At 46.5% G+C, this 19,647-nt stretch overlaps 1 protein-coding gene across 1 annotated transcript in view; it reads left to right on the plus strand.

Annotated features, from left to right (window-relative positions):
* Positions 1-3,180: 3,180 nt before the first annotated feature.
* Positions 3,181-19,647, plus strand: part of CAMTA1 (calmodulin binding transcription activator 1) — a gene marked incomplete at its 5' end in the record, with an annotated part of 25,478 nt that continues 9,011 nt past the window's right edge. The window contains 12 exons of the mRNA XM_009084317.1: positions 3,181-3,320; positions 3,568-3,764; positions 4,085-4,163; positions 4,847-5,162; positions 5,537-6,060; positions 7,191-7,378; positions 7,735-7,981; positions 8,450-8,521; positions 9,557-9,577; positions 13,009-13,202; positions 13,394-13,468; positions 18,175-18,205. Coding sequence (XP_009082565.1) covers positions 3,181-3,320; positions 3,568-3,764; positions 4,085-4,163; positions 4,847-5,162; positions 5,537-6,060; positions 7,191-7,378; positions 7,735-7,981; positions 8,450-8,521; positions 9,557-9,577; positions 13,009-13,202; positions 13,394-13,468; positions 18,175-18,205 — 2,084 coding nt within the window. The remainder of the gene's footprint in view (positions 3,321-3,567; positions 3,765-4,084; positions 4,164-4,846; positions 5,163-5,536; positions 6,061-7,190; positions 7,379-7,734; positions 7,982-8,449; positions 8,522-9,556; positions 9,578-13,008; positions 13,203-13,393; positions 13,469-18,174; positions 18,206-19,647) is intronic.

The raw sequence follows: 19,647 nt of genomic DNA on the forward strand, positions 1-19,647 counted from the left end.
TCAAAAGCAGAGTCCTTGGCAAAACCCAAGGCATTTGTGGGCATACGTGGATATGTTTGTATCCACATGCATCTTTGCTGCCTTTGGACAGAGCGAGGGTGCTTCCAGGGCAAGACTTCTCCTTTGGCTGGGACTGTTTAGATTTCCTGTGAAATACAGCAGGAGAAAAGCTTATTTGGACTGTGATTTGTATGCTGTTGAGTTCTTGTCTTCTTTGCACTGCAAGAGAGGTGCTTGTCATGAGATCCTGTGTTGGCTGTAAAGGACAGGAACATGGAAACTGTGTTCCTGTGTAACTTCAGTGCCTGCTAAGCAGGTGGCCCTGCACAGGCCCCTGAAGTAAGCAAGACAGAAAAGATTGTGACTAGCAAAATGAGAAATAATGTGGGATAAAGGGTCTTGAACTTCTCGGAGTGATATGTGGAATGTTCAACCCTGTGGCTCCTGTATCTCATTGCTCAGTTATTGCAAGGTACATCTATTGGCTCATCTGCAGTTTGTGAACCATGCTGGCTTTGGTCTAAATGCCATTAATCCAGTGTGCATCCAGGGCTGGGTGTGGGAAAGGAACCTTTCACCTCATCACTGAGTCCAAGGGGAACCTTGGGGAAAGGTGTCCTGTCCCTTGGCTGTTCCTCTGTGCTTAAAGTGTCTTTGTTTTGTTTTGTGAAGGGTGTGCCAACTCTTGCAGCATAGCTAATTGCTGTCTTCCTTTCCTGGTAGTGATCTCTCTCCCTCCCATTTTTGGTAGACTAGTGCAATGCACACCCTTAACTGACCAGTCCCTTTTGAAAAGGACACCTTGTCATGTAGTTGATGCCATGGAATTATGAAAACACCATAAAAGTTCCCTGCTTTTATTTCTTCTGTTTAGTGTTCCTGTCTGATGGCAGACATACCTTTGTACCTTTGGTAACTTTGGTCTTCTGACAAAACCTGACAGGAGGTTCTCAGTGTCGTTAGCTTGGGATCAGGAAGGGTAGAGGCTTCACTCATTACAGATCACATAGTCCCGAGAAAAGACCCTGGCAAATAGACACAAACATGAGGCTCTGCATTTCTGTTCCACAGTGGTTTCAACTTGAAAAAAAGAAAAGAGGGAAATAGTAACCTGTACAGTGTACTTCCACATCTCACTGGAATAATTTTCTCCTGTTTTCAGAACAGTTATTAACCCCTAAATGAGTAGGAGCAAATCACCAGAATTTTGCAGCCCTGGGCTTACTGATCTGTAACACTGGTTCAAGGCAAATTTCTTCTTTTAAAAAGATGCTACTCTTGCCTGTATGAGGTTGAAGGCTCAGATGTGATACCCGGTGTGTGTTGCTGCTCTCAGCTCTAATTAAGTGCAGGTGGTGGTGCCCAACTAGAGAGAGTGGCATTGCCTGTCTAGAGCAGAGCTGTTCCCTGTGTGGCAAACTCTTCCAAGTGCCTGAGCTGTTGCAGCTGTGTTTGCACAGGCCTGCAGCGTGGGGCCAGGTCTCTGCCAGGCTCTGCAGCGGACGTGCTCCGCCTGGCAATAGGAAGGGAGGAGACAGCGGCGTGGACTGCACTGCAGCACACTGCAGCACTCCTGGAACAAAGACTTGCTGGGCAAACGGGACCTGAGTTGCTGCTGTGTGCTGACTGCAGGTCAGGACAGGGCCCTGAGATCACATCAGTGCAATGAATATTTTCCTCGTGTCAAATCCTTTCCTAGAGGCTGTGCAATTAACAGGACAACAGAAGGATTAGTAAGGCAGTAGTAGCCAGGGTGGGATGCTGATGCTGGGCAGAAGGGAGTGGAGCTTGTCTGCTGTGGAGCCACAGCAGCCTCCTCGTGCAAAGGGGACATCTCCAGCCAGTGGAGCCGAGCTATTATCAATAGTCTGTGATGTGGTCCTTAGTGCAGCACAGCAGAGATCCACATCTCTCCAATACCCTCTAGTGTGAGCTGTGCTCGGAGTGTAGCATACAAGTACTCCTGCAGCCTTCCAGGGTGGGCTCTGCATGTAACCCAGTCACTTGGAGAAGTCTGGCTCATTTGAAACTTGATTAGTGCTTGTCCATTTCTGTGCACATATTCCTGTTGCTGTCAGTGGGCTTTGTTCTGGAGTTATCAGTGTTCTGCAGCACCACGCTGTCTCCATGGATGCATGAAGTCGAACAGGATGAGGGTTATCTTTTCCTCGCAGTTTGCTACATATGTTGTTAACATGATAGCAAGATTCATTAAATGTTCCCTATCCCAAAACAATCCTGCCCGGCTTCGTACGAGCTGCACGAAGCTTCTCCCTTGAGGGTTGCAGGACAGAAGGAGCTCTGTGTGTCTGCAGCCACTCAGTCTGCACTGACTAGCCCTAACCACAGAATCATTGCCTCAGTTGATCTTTACAGCATCAGGCTCAGCAGTGATCTGTTAACCTGTCTGAATCTCCCTGCTCTACCTTTAGTAGCTGTAGAATAGTGTTACGTTACAGTGCAAGGAGGGAAAGATAAGTAACACAGCCCTGAGACTTCTGCAGGGACCAGAGGGCTCCAGAGTCATGCTGCTTTCCAGAATTGTGCTATGGGATTGTCAGTGATTGTATGCTGATTTCCAGTAGTTCTGGTTTTGGTACTTGGCTGAAGCTGTTTTCCAAGAAAGGGAGTCTGCCAGGGAAGAGGCAAGTGTCGTGTTAAAGGCTCCTAGTCCTAAGCATAGAAGGAAGAAAAGTCTTTTTCTTCCAGGTATCATTATTGCATGATTCCAGGAGGCAAGCCAAGCTGAATCCAGGACTCTTGTGAAGTAGGGGCAGTACTCTAAAATGAAGAGTATTTTGGCAGATATGATCATACTAAAATGCTCTCTGAATGGGTGTATTTGCTTAGGGTTTATTCATGTTTTCAAAGACAGTTCATTACCCCGACCGCTCCTATGGATACAGCTGGACTCACGAGGGAAGAGATCTGCCTTCTGCCTGTGTTTTTCATTTTTCTGTCTGTTTTCCATAAGAGTATTCTCTGGATTTGCAGTCAAAGGGTTGGTGCAGGAACTTGAAGAGCTAGGATGCTGCAGGGCAAGTGTTGTGTGCATTGCCAAGCAGAGCAAATCTGCTCAGTGACTTTGAGGATAGCTGTTTGTGGCTTATTGCAGTTGTCTGGTAAAACCTGAGCTTCCTTTCCGTGGAAATGTCCTTATTCTGGCTTTCTCCAACGTAGATAACCAGTTCAGGATGTCAATATTGGAGCGACTTGAGCAAATGGAGAGGAGAATGGCTGAAATGACAGGCTCCCAGCAGCACAAACAAGGAGTAGGAGGCGGGAGTAACGGGAGTGGGAACGGCGGAACGCAGGTGCAGGTATGAACCTTGCCGTGTCCAGACACAGCAGCTTTATTCTTTCTTACCAGAGTTTGTCTTGTGGGTAGGATGTGGAAAGGATTATAGTTTGTCCTGAACAGCAAGTCTGGTTTGTGGGTGTCTAACAGCAGTTGGCTTTCAGCTGCGTTCGCCACAGTCTCAGTACTTGCAGAAGTGGAAGGCCTCCTGCTCAGGGCAGGTTGCAGCTCCTCTACATGGTTAAAGTGGGATGTGTGTGGTGTTTCAGTGCGTTTCTGGGACTGGGACCCTGGGCAGCTGCTTTGAGAGCCGCGTGGTGGTGGTATGCGAGAAGATGATGAGTCGTGCTTGCTGGGCGAAGTCCAAACACTTGATCCACTCCAAGACTTTCCGAGGAATGACACTGCTGCACCTAGCCGCTGCCCAGGGCTATGCTACCCTGATCCAGACCCTCATCAAATGGCGGTAAGACCCAGCCCCTTGGGCTCTGGGGTGTCAGTACGGGCATGGCAGAAGCGTCTACAAACTCTGCTCGGTCCACATTTATGGCTGTTCCACTCAAACAGCCAAGTCTCCCTGTACTTATTCCCATGCCCTGATCTGATGGGACCTGTCTCTTGAGAGAGTGAGTCCAATCACTGGATGTATCATACTCTTCGGGTCGCTGGTGGGGGCACCATCTGTAGTCAATATGTGTGCTGTGGTCACTTCTCTATGGTATGGTGCTTCAGCAATGATCCTGACATGGCTACAGAGCATCATTCTTTCTCTTGTTTCCTCTGCAGCACCAAACATGCAGACAGCATCGATCTGGAGCTGGAAGTTGACCCTTTGAATGTGGATCATTTCTCCTGCACTCCTCTGGTAAGAGCCAAGTCCAAAACTTCTGAGAGGGCCTGAGTTTGTTGTGGTTTTTTCCTAACGTGTTTTCACTCTGGAGAGTAGATGTTTCTTGTGTGTCCCTGCTGTGTAAATGGTAAGACATGGCACTATCAGCTTCCTGGCTTTTTATCGAGAGAGACGACACAGAACAAAACCTTGTAATTGAGTAACATAAGGAAAAGGAGCAGACAGGTGGTTCTGTGTTGTGTTTTACACAAAATCTAGTCTCCCCTGTTGTGCTGGGGGAGGAACTTTACACACCTTCTTTCAAGCTGTTTTCTGTGACTATTTAACTGTAGAGGTTGTAAAGTCATTACAATATCTTGGTCATTGGAATTATGAAATCATGACTGAAGACTTAGACAAGCAAAAAAAAATAAACTTACTCCCCCCAAAAAAATTTAGTACTAAATAAGAAACTGTCACATTGTCAGCTTTATTTGGCAGGTGGAGGTTTCTCTGTCATTAGAGAGAGTAGCATACATTTAGTCCTGTGTAATGGCTTTTTGTCAGGCTAGGACATTTATAAAAGTAATTTGCTGGCTTTGAGCATGTCATGGCTTTGTTTCTCAGAGTCTTTTTTCTGTGAGCTGGGGACCAGACTCCACTGCATTAGCAAGAAAGGAAGGAGAAGGCAGGTCACCCAATTATCTTTTCTTCTTTAGATGTGGGCATGTGCCCTGGGCCACATGGATGCAGCTGTTGTGCTGTACAAGTGGGACCGCAGAGCCATCTCTATTCCTGACTCCCTTGGGAGACTGCCACTGGCCATTGCTCGGTCTCGGGGCCACGTGAAGTTGGCAGAGTGCTTGGAGCAGTTACAGCGAGATGAACAAACTCAGCTTGGGCAAAACCCCAGGATTCAGTGCCCCTCAAGCACAGATTCCAACACAGAGAACTGGGTGTCCCAGTGGCACAGTGAACTTGTTGCCTCTCAGGAGCCTCAGAAGGGAGTCACGGTGATTTCCAGTACAAACACAGGTAAAACAACCTGGAGGGCGTACACTGCTTTGCTGACATTAGACATGTGAAAACATGGGGGCGAGGAGCTCACCTGGCTGGCAGAGGCCACCTGTAGCCCTGCTGTCCATGCTTGATTCTTTGCTTGTGTTCCATGCACTTGCGTAAGCATCAGGAAGAGGAGTGAATGTCTGCTCTGGCAGGCTGTGTGCATCTTGGGAGTGGTTGAGGCAGTATGCTTCCTTTGTGATTGTTACTCCCTTTGGACATCCTCGTGGGTGTCATGGAACACGACACGTACTTTGGCCTGCAGGTTTGAGGCAGAAGCTGTTGATGTTCCTATGGCAGTGGTGGGTTGCATGTTTAGTTTTGACCCCTGATCTGTTTGTTTCCAGAGCTGAGACGGCCAAGATCAGAACCTTCCAGTTATTACAGTAGTGAGACTCAGAAAGATTACCCTGCACCCAAAAAGCATAAGCTGAGCCCTGAATATTTTCAAGCCCGGCAAGAGAAGCTGCTTTCCACTGCACTGAGCCTGGAACAGCCGAGCATTAGGAAGCAGAACTCCAGCTCCAAGCAATCCTCCACTGAGACAATCAGCCCCAGTGAAGGGATGAGGGACTATGGTCGGGAGGTCTCCCAGCACATCCCAGAAGTTACTGGGTACCGGGGCTCTGGCAGCCAAGCGGGCGTCAAATGGAACCCAAAAGACATTTATATCGGTGTGTCGGCAGTGCAGGTGGCAGGGAGCCAGAAGGGCACTGCGCTGGGGAAGGATGCTGTAGCCCAGCGGCTACACCAGCGGGAGCAGATGAATGTGCTGATGATGGCTGACAGGGAGATGGTGGATGCAGAGCTCTTGTCCTATAGGGACAACACAGGGGAAGAGGACTGCTTACACCACATGGATGAACTGCAGGTAAACGTACCCATCGCACCAAGAGCAGCAGTCCAGAGAACACGGTGGCTGCGCAGACGAGCCTGACTGAGAAATTCCTTGGAGGCCTCCAGACATTCTGGATTGTGCTTTGAGGAAGGAGGTGGTTGCAGTCAATGTATACTTTCTTCCAATTTCAACCCAGACAAAGAGGCTAATGGTTAGCATTTGGGGTCATGCACTGGCATACACTTCAACAGTGTACAGCATGCACAAAATTGTTTGCAGTTGTACAAGGAAAAAGGAAAAAGCAGAGCCTCTTGGTCACAGCAGTAAATGAGACTAAGGGGGCCCCATAGTTCTTCAGGAACTGGGCAGCAGTCCCTATAAAGACAAGATGTGAGAGAGGTAGTGCTGTGGTTGCAGGCCAAGCCACTGCACTTTAGGGGTCAAGGAGATAAGAGTCAAGAAGGGGAGAGAATGGATTTAGGGAAGTTAAAATCCCACTAGGTATGGAATAGAGGAAATAAAAATACAACAGAAGCACAGGAGAGACATATGAGAAATAGTCACAGGGAGAAAGATACTGTGGTTGTCTGAGCAAAAGGAGTAATGGGAGCACAGCCTCAGCTGCACTGCCTTGGCATCTCTGAATGTTCTCCTCTGGCACATCATTGCAAAACCAGAACTGTTTTCTGTTCTCTGTATCAAAAATTCCTGTGTATCTTGGTGGGCTGGAAGATATTGTTCAGAAGAATTCCTGACAATGTGTCATCCCAAGGGTTTTAAATTCTCTTGATGTGCCTTCGTTGTCCTGTCGTGCTCTACTGCATGTCTTGGCAAAAGAAGGGCAAAATCGTTTTTACTAGCTGTCACTAGTGTAGACTAAGGACCCAGTGACATAAACCTTTCACCAGGTCTGTTGAGCTCCCCGTAAAGGAAAGGAAGAGGTCTAGTGAATATGAAATCCTGCAATGCTTTGTCAGAAGAGACAGAAAAACAAATCACCATTGGTTAACAAATTTTCCTCCATTGCTGAGACAAACAGTAGGCTTCAGCTCCCACAGTGTTGGGGAAAATGGGGGTGTCTGTTTACAGCTGGGCTGTAACATGGAAGCACAAGGCACCTTCTGCCAGGCAACAAACGTTTGCTCTCATTTCCCCCCTGACAGGTGAACATGATGACACTTGCAGAGCACATTATTGAAGCTACGCCTGACAGGATCAAGCGGGAGAATTTTGTGCCAATGGAGTCACTGCTGGTGGAGAGGACAGACAGTGCTGCCATGAGCACCACCATGAGCTGGCTGGCCAGTTACCTTGCTGATGTTGATCACTTGCCGAGTGCTGCACAGATCAGGTCAGTGAGAGCTGTTAGGTTGCTCTGGGTTTGTGGCATGGTGTGAATGCTGGACAGCATGTGCTGACTCTTCAGCCTGCAGATGCAGGGTCTCAGCGAGTCTTCCAAGCCCAGGCACGCTCTTGTGCTCAGATGTATCATTGCCAACATGGCTAGAGATTGATGGAATGGTGGGTTCCCTGCAGTGCCACGTCTGTGCAGCGCAGTACGGGCAGGCTCAGGGGTGTTGGGACGCCCCTCAGAGAGAGTGGGGAGCATGACCTTCTGCCTTGAATTCCCTATGTTGTTGTCCTTATCTGTGATGCCAGCCCAGGTGCTTTGTGAGCCAATAATTCCTACTGTGATTGGTATTTCAGAAGTCTGTATAGTGAACCCCTGACCCCTTCTTCGAACACCAGCTTGAGCCCTGCAGGCTCACCAATCAGTGAAATAGCTTTTGAGAAACCCAGCCTTCCCTCGGCAGCTGACTGGTCTGAATTTCTGAGTGCATCCAGCAGTGAGAAGGTAGAAAATGAGTTTGCACAGTTAACTCTGTCTGATCATGAGCAGAGAGAACTCTATGAAGCTGCCAAACTCGTCCAGACAGTGTTCAGGAAATACAAGGTACGTAACAAAGATCCAGTGTCTTCCTTGTTAGTTGTGACAGAGTATAATTTGTTACAAAAGAAAACATAGGTAATACTCACTCTCGGGACAAAAATACAGTTTCTGTCATAACCTTTTCAATGCTTCCGGCGTTTGCTCGTTGGTGTTTGCCCAGCAAGTGCTGTACTGGGGGGAGCGTGCCGTGCCACAGCACGCCGGCCGTGCCCGAGCGGCGCTCACCGAGCGCATCCTCAAAATGTGCCTCAGAGGCTCTGGGTAGTTGCCTGCTTGGTGTAAAGATGCATTTTGAGGGTTTGTTCGTTACGTGAATTGACAGTAGAGACATGTCCAGGAAATGCCTAGGCCTGAGTTGGATGAGGTAGCACTGCTAGGTTGAGAAGCTGTGCCCTGCGAGCAGCCGCGAGCCACATCGTCTCTCCTGGGTTCCGGTGCTCTCTGACCACTCACTGCTCCTTCTCCACACAGGGTCGTCCTCTCCGGGAGCAGCAGGAGGTGGCTGCCGCTGTTATTCAGCGTTGCTACCGAAAGTACAAACAGGTAATCAAGGAAGTGAAATTTTATGTAGCACATGTAAGCGCTATGAACACAGCCCTTTGGCATGGGAATTACCCCATTGTTCCTTTCGTATGCTTTCCAGCATGCAATAATGAAATACCCTGCTCAGACAGAATTGAAAACGCAGGAAAATTTGTGTCATGAATCTTAATTCTGGAGGATATCCTTGAAATTCCTTTGTTTGTGTGTAGAAGCCTGTGTTTTTTGCTGTGAGACAGGGGGCAGTAATTATTCCATAGTGGCCTTTATGCATGCTATAGCCTGAGGAGACTATGTGCTGACTAGTTGCTTGCCAAATTTCATTGTGAAATTGAAGTTGGTTTTGCCTTTGATGAAGGTGAAGATGAAAAATAGGTTGTTTTATTTTGCACATACTAAACTTTTAAACTATGGGAAGTCAACGTGTTGTAGCTTGATGCAAGTTGTTACAGGACTGAGACCATTCTCCAGACTCTAGTTGGAGATGTTTTCAGGCTGAGTTCTCAACCCCAGAAAAAGAAGATGTTTTTCTTTTTTTCCCTTTTTTCTTTTTTCTTTTTATTTGTTGTGTGGTTTGTTTTGCATTTGTTTGTTTATTGTTTGGGTTGGGTTTTGGTTGGTTTTTTTGTTGGTTTGGGTTTTCTTGTGGGGTCAGAGCCCACATCCCTCTGTGCACTCTGCCCTGTATGGAGTCTGTCAGGTGCCTGGTGACATGTTTCATAAAGTAAGAGGCAAAATGCCTGTGCTCTTTTACAACCCTCAAAAACATTGATGTGGGAAGTCTTTCTGGTATTAGTTGACTGTGTCATGATTCATATCCAACCTGTCACACAGCTTTCTTTCTGGACTGATGCTTCCTGCAATAGGGAAGCTTAATTCCTTTCAAAAACTACTGCTTGACAAACTGAGTTGTCTTGAATCCTGGAATGGCTTCTTTTTGAAAGAAGATTGTTTGGGTTTTTTTTGTTTTGGCTTGGTTCTTTTCATTCTTATTTGCAGAGCTAATATTAACTATGTATTTTTCTGTTTCTCCCCAAGCTTACTTGGATAGCCTTGAAGGTAATACAAATGCAAACACTATTTTGGAAGCAGTTCCCCGTGGGTTGCTAACTTTCAATATAAACCAGGAGAACCTGGGGTTTGGAGAAATGTTTTGATAGTATCCACTAATAAGTGCCTGTGGCTGAGAAATCAGTACCAAACCAGACCTTGTGAGAGCTGCTCTGGGCCGGCCGTGGCACAGCTCGTGTGAGCAGCGATGGCTGATGTGCAGGCAGCTCCCAGAGGACAGGCTTCCCTCTGCTGCTCCTGGTCTAGGCTTCCCTCTGCTGCTCCTGGTCTGCTGCCACTCAGTGACTCTTGCCTTGGTGTTCAGGGAGCACAGAGCATTTAGCCCACCCATGCAGCCAATGTCCTCTGCATTCTGCCTGCCTGCTGAAGGGTCTTGACCATTCATCTGTGCCCTGAATTCCTGAGACCAACACCTCAGTGCGTTGCTGCTTATGCTGGAGGCAGGATTGGTGATGCTGGTCCTAAGTTGTTCACAGTCAGTAGGTTTCTGCTGTAAAGTTGAGTTTCTCTGCTGTGCAGCATCTTGCTCTCATCAGATTCTAGAATCAGCTGAGCTTTTCCAAGGGCTACCCAGAGGCAAGGTATGCTTTTCCTGGCGAGCATGTGTCCTTGAGGGGATATTCCATCCGTTCCAGCTCCCTCCTGTCCCACAGCTGTGTATCAGGCTGACAGTTCTGTCAGCGTAAGTGACTTTATCTCTCTGGGACGCTGTGCTCGCTGAGGCTTTCCCCTTTGCAGAGGATGGTTAGGTGATGTCTCCCTTGATCCTCTTCCCAGCCATAGGGATCAAGAGGAGAGAAGGGAGCAGCTAATCAGCCAAGCAGCTCTTAGAGTTGAATGCAAATATATTGGGGTCTGGTCTTATCCAGTGACTGCAGATTTCTCTTTCACATGCCTTATTCCACTCTCTGTCACTGCACTGCAGAGATCAGCACAGGCTTGTGACTAGATTTGAACAGTCACAGCTCATGTCATGGTTTCGTATTTGAACCCTTCTATTCAGGGGTTTGTAACTCAGCCACAGAAGTCCCAGCTGGGCTAAAAGTTTGAAGGAAAAACATGACCAGCCCATGAGTGGACTTATTTAAAACAGCTAATTTTAAAATTACAAGCTTATCCATTTAATTAAAAATGTTACAATGAAGAAAAATAAGTGAAACAAACATACAAAAACAATTCAAAATTAATAATGGCAAAATATAACTGCTCCTATTGACTGCTTCAATTCCAAAAAGTGAAATTTGGTAAATGGTGGTCTGTGGTGATATTGGAGGGTTTTTTTGCTTTGGGGTGATGTTGGGAGGGTTATTTGTTTGCTTTTTGGCTTTCCTTTGGCCCAGTAGACAGGAAAATGCTGAGGTATGTTAGGACATTACCCTGTGCAAGACAGTAGCTTCTATTTCTGTCTCACCTGTCAGATAAAGTAAGCAGAAATCAAAGCTGATAAAATATCCAGGAACAACAGATACATAAGTTTTGAAAGTGTTAAAATATACCAAAATACAATCAGTAGACACTGGAAACCTCTGTCGTAGTGTTAGTTCAGAGGTATGAGTGCAACTTCTGTAAATTATTCTACGTCTCCATCTTAAAAAGGGCTAAAAATATGCATGAATAGATATGGTTTCTTTTAAGCAGTCATCTGCTTGCATGCTGCAAAAGGTAAAGGGTGTAGAACAAAAGATTTTCTGTTGAAGAGTTTGTGCCTGCTTTATTTGGAGTGATGGGGCTAGGAATAATACAGTGCTAGACGGAATTTGTGGTGTGTGTGACTGCTCATGCAAATTTGTGAGTTCAGGGGATGTTTCCTGCAGATTCCTAATGAGATTTAGTTTCACTCGTGACTTAGGCTCAACATTAGACTTGCCTAACTAACTGTCCTGCTTTTGTGGGTTTGTTTGGTTTTTTTAAAAGTTAGAATTACTGAATTTGAAATGCTTGGATTAAAATGAATACATGAGCAATCAAAACTTTTGGGGTATTGTGCTGTGGCACCAAAACAGAAAATGAGCTGTTGGAAAGTGAATTGTCCTAGGAAAGTGGAATACACCTATAACCAGCAAATTTGGTTCTTACAAAAGTAATTTGTTTAAAAGATAGTTTATAATGAAGAAACAAAAAAGTGTGTTTTAGTTGTAGTTCATTTGTTAGCATTTGGGAGTAGTCACTCAAACTGCTTTACCCTTATAATCACTTAGTTGGGCAGATTTTGTGGCTGCTGTTCTGAGCCTTTCCGACAAGGGCTGCCTGGAACTGAGCATGCCATGCTCTGCAGTGATATTTCTGTTGGTGAGGGAAAAAGCAATTCCCCTGATTGCAGTCAGTGTTCTAACACAGACCTGCTGCAGTGTAAACACGGCTCTGGAACAGTCCAGTAGTTCCAAAGTTGTTCCTAAGTGTAGTGCACCTGGATCTGGTCATTAGCATGGACGTGTAGAGCCCCTGCGAGCTCGGTATTAAATGAGAGCTCAGAGGGCTGGAGCCCCTCTGCCCTGGAGAGAGGCTGGGAGAGCTGGGGCTGCTCAGCCTGGAGCAGAGAAGGCTCCAGGGAGACCTCATTGCAGCCTTTCAGTACTTGAAGGGGGCTGAATAAGATGGAGACAGACTTCTTAGTAGGGCCTGTTGCGGTAGGACACGGGGTAATGGTTTTATGTTAAAAGAGAGTAGATTCAGACTGGATTCAAGGCAGACATTTTTTCAATGAGGGCTGTGAATCACTGGCACAGGTTGCCCAGAGATGTGCTAGATGCCCTATCCCTGTAGCCATTCAAGGTCAGGCTAGATGGGGCTCTGAGCAAGCTGATCTTACTCAAAGATATCCCTGTTCATGTTGGAGGGGTTGGACTGGTGACCTTTAAAGGTCCCTTCCAAGCCAGACTACTCTGTAACTCTATGAATCCCATCGAACTAGCTAGATGGGGAGCAAGCTGATCTTACTCAAAGATATCCCTGTTCATGTTGGAGGGGTTGGACTGGTGACCTTTAAAGGTCCCTTCCAAGCCTAGATGCCCTATCCCTGTAGCCATTCAAGGTCAGGCTAGATGGGGCTCTGAGCAAGCTGATCTTACTCAAAGATATCCCTGTTCATGTTGGAGGGGTTGGACTGGTGACCTTTAAAGGTCCCTTCCAAGCCAGACTACTCTGTAACTCTATGAATCCCATCGAACTATTCCAGCAGCAGGAAAACACATAGCTGCCTCCTTGATGCAGACTAAGTTCTGCCCCTAATCTCACAGCTGTTCCAGTTTGCTGCCACAGTTTTCTCATTCAGTTCCCAGTCAGTGAATAGATACTCATTTGCTTCTCATCATCACTGAGACTCATCGAGTCTTAGTGGCTCAAGAGTCTTTCTGTGTAGGAACCTACTTTTTGCTGGTCTTACTGGAATGCCTCAGCTTCTCTTTTTGTTTCTTGTGTAGTATGCACTTTATAAGAAGATGACACAAGCTGCCATTCTTATCCAGAGCAAATTCCGAAGTTACTATGAGCAGAAGAAATTCCAGCAGAGCCGACGAGCCGCAATGCTGATCCAGCAGTACTATCGCAGCTACAAAGAATGTGGGAAGAGGAGGCAGAACCGTCGAGCAGCCACCATTGTACAACAGAAACTCAGGTGAACTGCTGCGATGACAGGATCCCTCGGGGTCTTTACGTGTTGGGTCTGTGCTCTTCGGGGCTGTGCTGTAATTCACAGACAAAGGCCAGTGGGAGAAGGACAGTGGTTCATGGGATAATTATTCTTGCATTTAGTATTGTTCTCCCTAGTTTTGCCTGCCCTTCAGTGTTGGGATTTTTTGTGTTTAGAAGCAGTCTGCTTACCAAGAAGCAGGATCAAGCTGCTCGCAAGATTATGCGGTTTTTACGACGCTGCCGCCACAGGTATGACACTGTCTTTTGGTATCTGCCCTTCCTTAGAGCAGTGTGTCAATATTGAGTACAATGTAAAGTTGAGTAGAATCAGCTCACTACCGATCTTTTAATCAAATAACAAAGCTGAGCTGTTTCCAAGATAGTGTCAAAAATGAAGTCTAATTTAGGACTGTTGCTGAAAAAGAATTGTGTTCATCTCCATTGCTGATATGGTAAAGCAGCCCAGATTGTGTGACTTGAGAGGCTGGACTTGAGGAAGACTCAAAAAAAGCTTGTTAAATTCTAGCTACAGCACAAAGCATTCATGGTACATGGGAAAGTGCAAAATGTGACATCTGTTCTGTGCTGGAAATGCCTTTATTTGGCTACAGGGTCATTTGGTTGGCTCTCCTCAAGTGTGCATTGTTTTTGACATGGATAGGTGGAATGTGCCAGCAGAGCAGCAGGCAGATTAGTTCATGTCAGCCACCCCACACATACTGCAGCTAGCCAGGAGTACAGACACGAAGGTAAATCAAATCCTGCCAGTGTGGGAGCCTGTGAGGGTGGGCAGAGAGCTCCCTGGGGCAGGAGCAGCGCGTTGGGTTTGGGTTTAGCCGAAAAGAGCCCATATATGATCAAGTTGTAAACTGGAGCTTTGACTAGACAGAAGTGAATTGTGATGTTTCTGACTCTGCTCACTCCATTCTCACCACACATGCATTTCATCCACTCAGGAGCTGCTCAGACCCGATGCATTTCGAAGCACGTCTAGGTCAGCCCAGTAACGTTTGAACAAGGAGAGCTCTTAGAGAGACATGTGATCGACTTGATTTTAGAAACTGACTTGGTCCTTGTTGCAGGATTTCAGAGCACCAGGGGAGGGAAGAGCTTATTTCAGGAGGTCAGTGTGGCTCAGGCTGTGGAAGGACATCTTGCCTGCAGGTTCACTGGGAAGTAATGTGTGTACAAGAAACAGGGCTTTGTAGTTTCCACGCCAGTTCCAAATGCACTTGAAACACTGCAGTTGTTGATGAAAAAGCACAAGTGGCTTCCTGCTTTTGGCAGGGCATAGGGAAGAGACCAGAAGGTTTGTTTTGTTGTGTTTGTTGTGCAGCACGTCCCACTAGAATCAGATGCAGGCTCAGGACTTCTGTATCCTCTCAGATCTGCCTGAGATCCAGGCAGTCCCTGGGGAAGCCACGTGGCAGTTTCCATTCACAGAGGCTCTGAGCTGAACCTGCCAGAGGCTTTTACAGCCGATTCTCACAGAGGCCCAGGGAATAGCTCCAGTCTAGCTGTATTCCAGAGTTCCCACCAATGTCCAGGGTGTGCCATGCCCTTCAGCTGTGCTCAGTTAAGACTCCAGCTGTTGAGTAACACAGACTCTACAGGGCTTAAATTGCCCATGATTCCAGCAGTTTTTCTTGCCTTCAGCTCGTTATCTTCCTCCTCAGCCTCTCCTGTTTTCTTTGTAGAGCAAGACCCTGCTCATTTGCACCGCTGAAGTTTGCAGACAAAACCCTTTCCTTTGCCTGTGGTCTGTTGGTTGCTGCTGCTGGGCACCTGTGCAGGACAGGTTTAGCTCTTGGGTAGTTACAGACAGAATTCAGGAGCAAAGGGACCCATTGTCATTAGGGCTCTCTCTGGCTTGTGTCACATTGTGCAGTACTTGAATTTCTCCAGCAGTGCAGTCCTGTTCCTGTCCGTAGACTTTGTTTGCGGTCGCAGTTATTTGGGAATTCATCCCTGGTTCTTGACTAAGATGCCACAAAACAAAAAAGTGACTTGTTTCCACCAAAGATGTTAACTGTGTTTCAAAACTGCCTTGCTTTTCCTTTTGGAATAAAAACAATTGCACGTTTGTGGTCACATACTTTCTCCAAGGAATCATAAGAGTTTAAAACTCTGTTAATGTAACTAATATTAATAATTGACACAAATTAAAAGCAGGAGCATTCTGGCATTGACAAATGCTAAAAATAAAAGCAAGACAACAAAATGGCAAAAGCAGCATTTAGAATCTGCTTGGAAAATCCTTAAATTTACTAGATTTATAGAAGTGTTTAGAAATGTGACAGGTTTGGGCCTTGTTCCCCATACTTTTCCTGTTTGCCAAAACAGCTCTTAGCACGCAGCTGAAGAAAGACATTCTCTAAGGCACTTCATGCTCTGTACACTTGGGCCACATCCGTGATCCTGGGGTCACACTGCCAGAGCCTCACAGACCCTCAGGCTCCTCTTGCTGCCAGAACCACACAGGGATCTGGTCCCTCTGCTCTTTGCACTCAGTGACAAACACCACACAAACTGGGAGCTTAATTGCCATGCAGGATTTTGAACACAAAGTGAAGTTTTCTGCTCGTGTCAATAACTGTAAAGGAAAAGTATAATACTGGAAATGATACAGATTTACTTGATAAAACCAGACTTCACTTGCTCCAGCATCTCAGCAGATTCCTCCTCTTTCCCCGGCCCAGCCGTATCTGTATAGGTTCCTTCCCAAACTTGACTCCACAGCCCACTTTCTGAGCTGCCTTTCTCATGATGCTGGTGCACTTGGGTACCAGGTGAAAGATGAGGGAGTAGCTTCCTTCTCATCTGCTCTTCTTCAGGCTTTCTGAATTTCCATTGTATCTTGATAATTACATTTCTTCCTCCCTGCTTGACTTGCTTGCCTCTTTCTATGGATAGAGTAATAAAACTTAGGATGTGAAGCAGGTTTCAGACCACCTCCATGTAAGTCTCCTAATTGTATCACTTTAGTCTCCTGTGTGTCCACTGTGATGCTCACACAGGGTACAGCTGCTGCTGCTAAGACAGGTGCTTGGGTTAACAGGCCCACAGGCTCCTTCTGCTTGTTGAAATCCCATCACAGACTCCTCTTGAAGTGCTCAAAATTAGCACGCTGCTGTTATAAACAAGAAATTAAGAAAACCCCAACCAGGAAGAAACATCTCAGCTATTCAGGCTCCTGAGCATCCAGGGGTGAGCCATAACAACTAATATCTAGTGTTATTTAATGTTCTGTGGCATAAAATTGTCACTATGGAGCCACTTGTTAAACCACAGTGCCTTGTCAGTACAGGGGATAGAAATGACAGATATTTTTGGAAAGTCTGAGGGAGTGTGAGAAAAGACAGCATGCACAGGAACATAAAAGAAACAGGGTTTCATACCAGATTTCTGTCAGTTTAAAGAGCTGGGGGAAGAGGCTGTAAAAGCCAGTTGGGATCTGTTGTAAGGATAGGGAGCTAAGTGAGAAGGCAGTAAATTCTAAAAGTTCAGAAATTTAACCTTAAAAAAACCCAAGAACTGCCTGCCCTCGGTTTTTGTCCACATGCAGATTTTGTTGCTGGGACAATAAATAACTCTTAAGAGCTTATTCTGTAGTCTTTAGGTGAGATTCACTCAGGCTTTCCCCTGACAACCATCTGGTTGGTGGCTCTTTTCCTATTTAAAACTGGTCAAAGTCTACTTTAAGCCAGTTATGAGAACTCTTTCTCTGCTCACGTTCAGAACAGCTTAAATGGTCACGTTGTCCTATTTTGTTTAGTAATTTCTGGGCACAAAGGCTCAGTAGCACAAACGTGCACGATCCCCTTGAGGATCTATCTCCTGAACTTAATGCTTGTTGCCTGAGCAGACAGTGTTCCAGGTGTTCTGAGAGAGTTAAAGAGAGAGGTTCTGTGGTTAGAGCTCTCAGTAGTGGATCTGTAGGTGTTGGTGAAATCAGAAAAGTAAGTTTTGGTTGAATGCATGCTTAGAGAAGTAGCTGAGTGTTCTCAGGTGCCATGGAGACCAAGGAGTCATGCAGCAGCAGCAGCAGTCATTCTGACCGTCACACATAGATTGTCTCCTTTTGACTTTGAAAAATACTAAACGTACTTACCCATCTATTGTCATGTTCTCAAAAATCTGGTGAAAAACATGCATCAGCCATAACATGGTATCAACATGACTTGTCACGGCAGTGGTGTTTGTTGAGAATGAGAAACAGAAACTTCCTGGCCTCCCAGGAGACCTTCACCCATCTTCCCGTGGTGCCTGGACCTGTCAGCTGGCACTTGACTCACTTCCAGCATGAAGCTTGCCCTTGCCCTGAGGAGCTGAGCTGAGCTGCCTCCAGGCATACTGTCCAGCATGAGGCAGAACCAAGGGTTGGTGTATTTAATGGTTTTGGAAAGACTCCACCTACATAGTGATCCCCAGATATGACACATCTAGACCTGTAAGGAAGTCCTGGAGCTCCAAAGTGTGTTTGGATTTGCTGAGCCGAGTCCATGCATAGTGCATGCAGTCAGCTCTCAGAGGGAAGGTAACCTCCTGTTTCGTGTTCTTTCTCTGATTCCTGGGAAACTTTTATGCTTCTGAGGGATAGCTAGACTGTTGCTAGGCTGGGATTATGATCTGCAGTATTTTCAATGGTGTAGCATTTGGAATGAAATGAAAACCAGACGATTGCTGCAAGGGAAGGCAGGATACAGCTAGAAATGCCACGAGGATGAAAGTGTTGGGTTTATTCTACTTGCTTATAACTTTCTGCCCTAAACCACCTAAACACAGGACTGCTCTTCCCTGGTAAAGAGGAGTCCCGTAGGCAGGAGTGGGAAGGGTTCTTTCTCTCCAGGCAAGCAGAAGTGTTGTCTCCTCCTCCCTGAAGTGAAGCTCTGGGTAAGGTATGGTTGTTGCCATGTGTGTCTAATGGCTCTTTGGTATTGTTTTGCACTCTGAAGCCCACTGGTGGACCATAGGCTGTACAAAAGGGTGAGTGTAGCTGCCTGCTAGCCAGTTCCTCTCTTCCATTTTAAATATATTTGCTTTCTGCTTGCTTGCATGGGGCTGCAGCCAAGATATGCCAGTAAGTTTCACCTCCATTAATTATATAAAAGAATCCTGTATAAACTAACCCTACTGCAATGACTAACACTGCTGCTTTTATAATAGGACAGAGCTCTGCAGTAGATGTTACCAATGCATGAATGTGTGAAAAAGGACATGTATATTCATCATGGGCATGCTTAGATGGTGTTGTTGGTGAGATATTTTTTCAGTATCCGAAATGGCTGTTAGTAGATATTGGAACTTGACAGGGTCTGCACTCACACACACTGAGTACCGATGCCTGTTGCCGGGACTGTGACAGCCTTCAGGCTAGACCATAGGTAGCTGCAGTGTAGGTGCAGCCTACTCTGGATGGGTATTTGTTTCTGCCTGAGCCAGATGGACGCAGAAGAGCCCCTCACACTGCTTTTTGCTCCTAGAGGTGCTAAAGCACCAGTGCTTACCATCTAGAAGTTGGTCTTGGGTAAGTTACACATCTGATTACCTTATAGGGCCAACTGTTTGACAACTGCCTCTCTCATCTATTAACCCAGATAGTAGGAAGGAAAACAAAAAAAACGAAATGAAGATGTGATTATTGTGTTATAGGAAGTGCCAAGAGAGCTTCTGTTGGAAGTCTCGTTCTCTCAGCACGAAGTGTGTCCCCTCACCTGTGTGCTTGGTCACGTTAGCTGCTGGTTTGCTACCTGACAGCAGGGTGGGAATAGGTGGAAGTATTCCTTTGGCAGGCCACAGCCCCTGTATGAGTGACGAGTGCCCTGGCTTTCCCTGCTGGCATGTGCCTTGGTTGTCAGCAGGCTGCTCAGTTCTGTCTCACACTTGAGGAGTTCTTAACAGGTTTTTGTCAAAAGCTGCTGTCAGAGGTACCACTGTTTGTGTGCTTATTACTCCTGTTTTAGCAAGGGAGGGGGAGGCAAAGGAGAAGGGGTGGCCTGGACTCCTGCTTCCACAAAACGTGCAGAAAAGAAAACGGAATTGTCGATCATGGAGTTTTACTGACTTCACACTTCAGAGAGGATTTTCAGGCCGTGAGAGTATGAATTGGGCTTAAGTCTGCTGGAGGCACCATTATTTGTGTAACTATTGAGCCTAGCAAAGAATCAGCAGCTAATGACATTTGTTTCCGGACTACAACTTTTATGCTGCCATTTTTCATTTCATATCCTGTTTTCACAACTCAAAATTTGCATGCTTTACTAATGGCAAGTGAGGCAAGCAGTGGATGCCGTGGGAGCAAAGGCCCAGCCGTGCCCCGTGGGCAGGGGCTGCACGGCGTAGTGCAGCTGATGGGCCAGTTGTTCACACTGGAGGAGGAGCAGCTGTTGCACTTCAAGGCTTTGTGTATGGAACAGCATAGGAGGAAT

The sequence above is a fragment of the Acanthisitta chloris genome, unplaced genomic scaffold (assembly GCF_000695815.1).
Source record: "Acanthisitta chloris isolate BGI_N310 unplaced genomic scaffold, ASM69581v1 scaffold8021, whole genome shotgun sequence".
Taxonomy (NCBI): Eukaryota; Metazoa; Chordata; class Aves; order Passeriformes; family Acanthisittidae; genus Acanthisitta; species Acanthisitta chloris.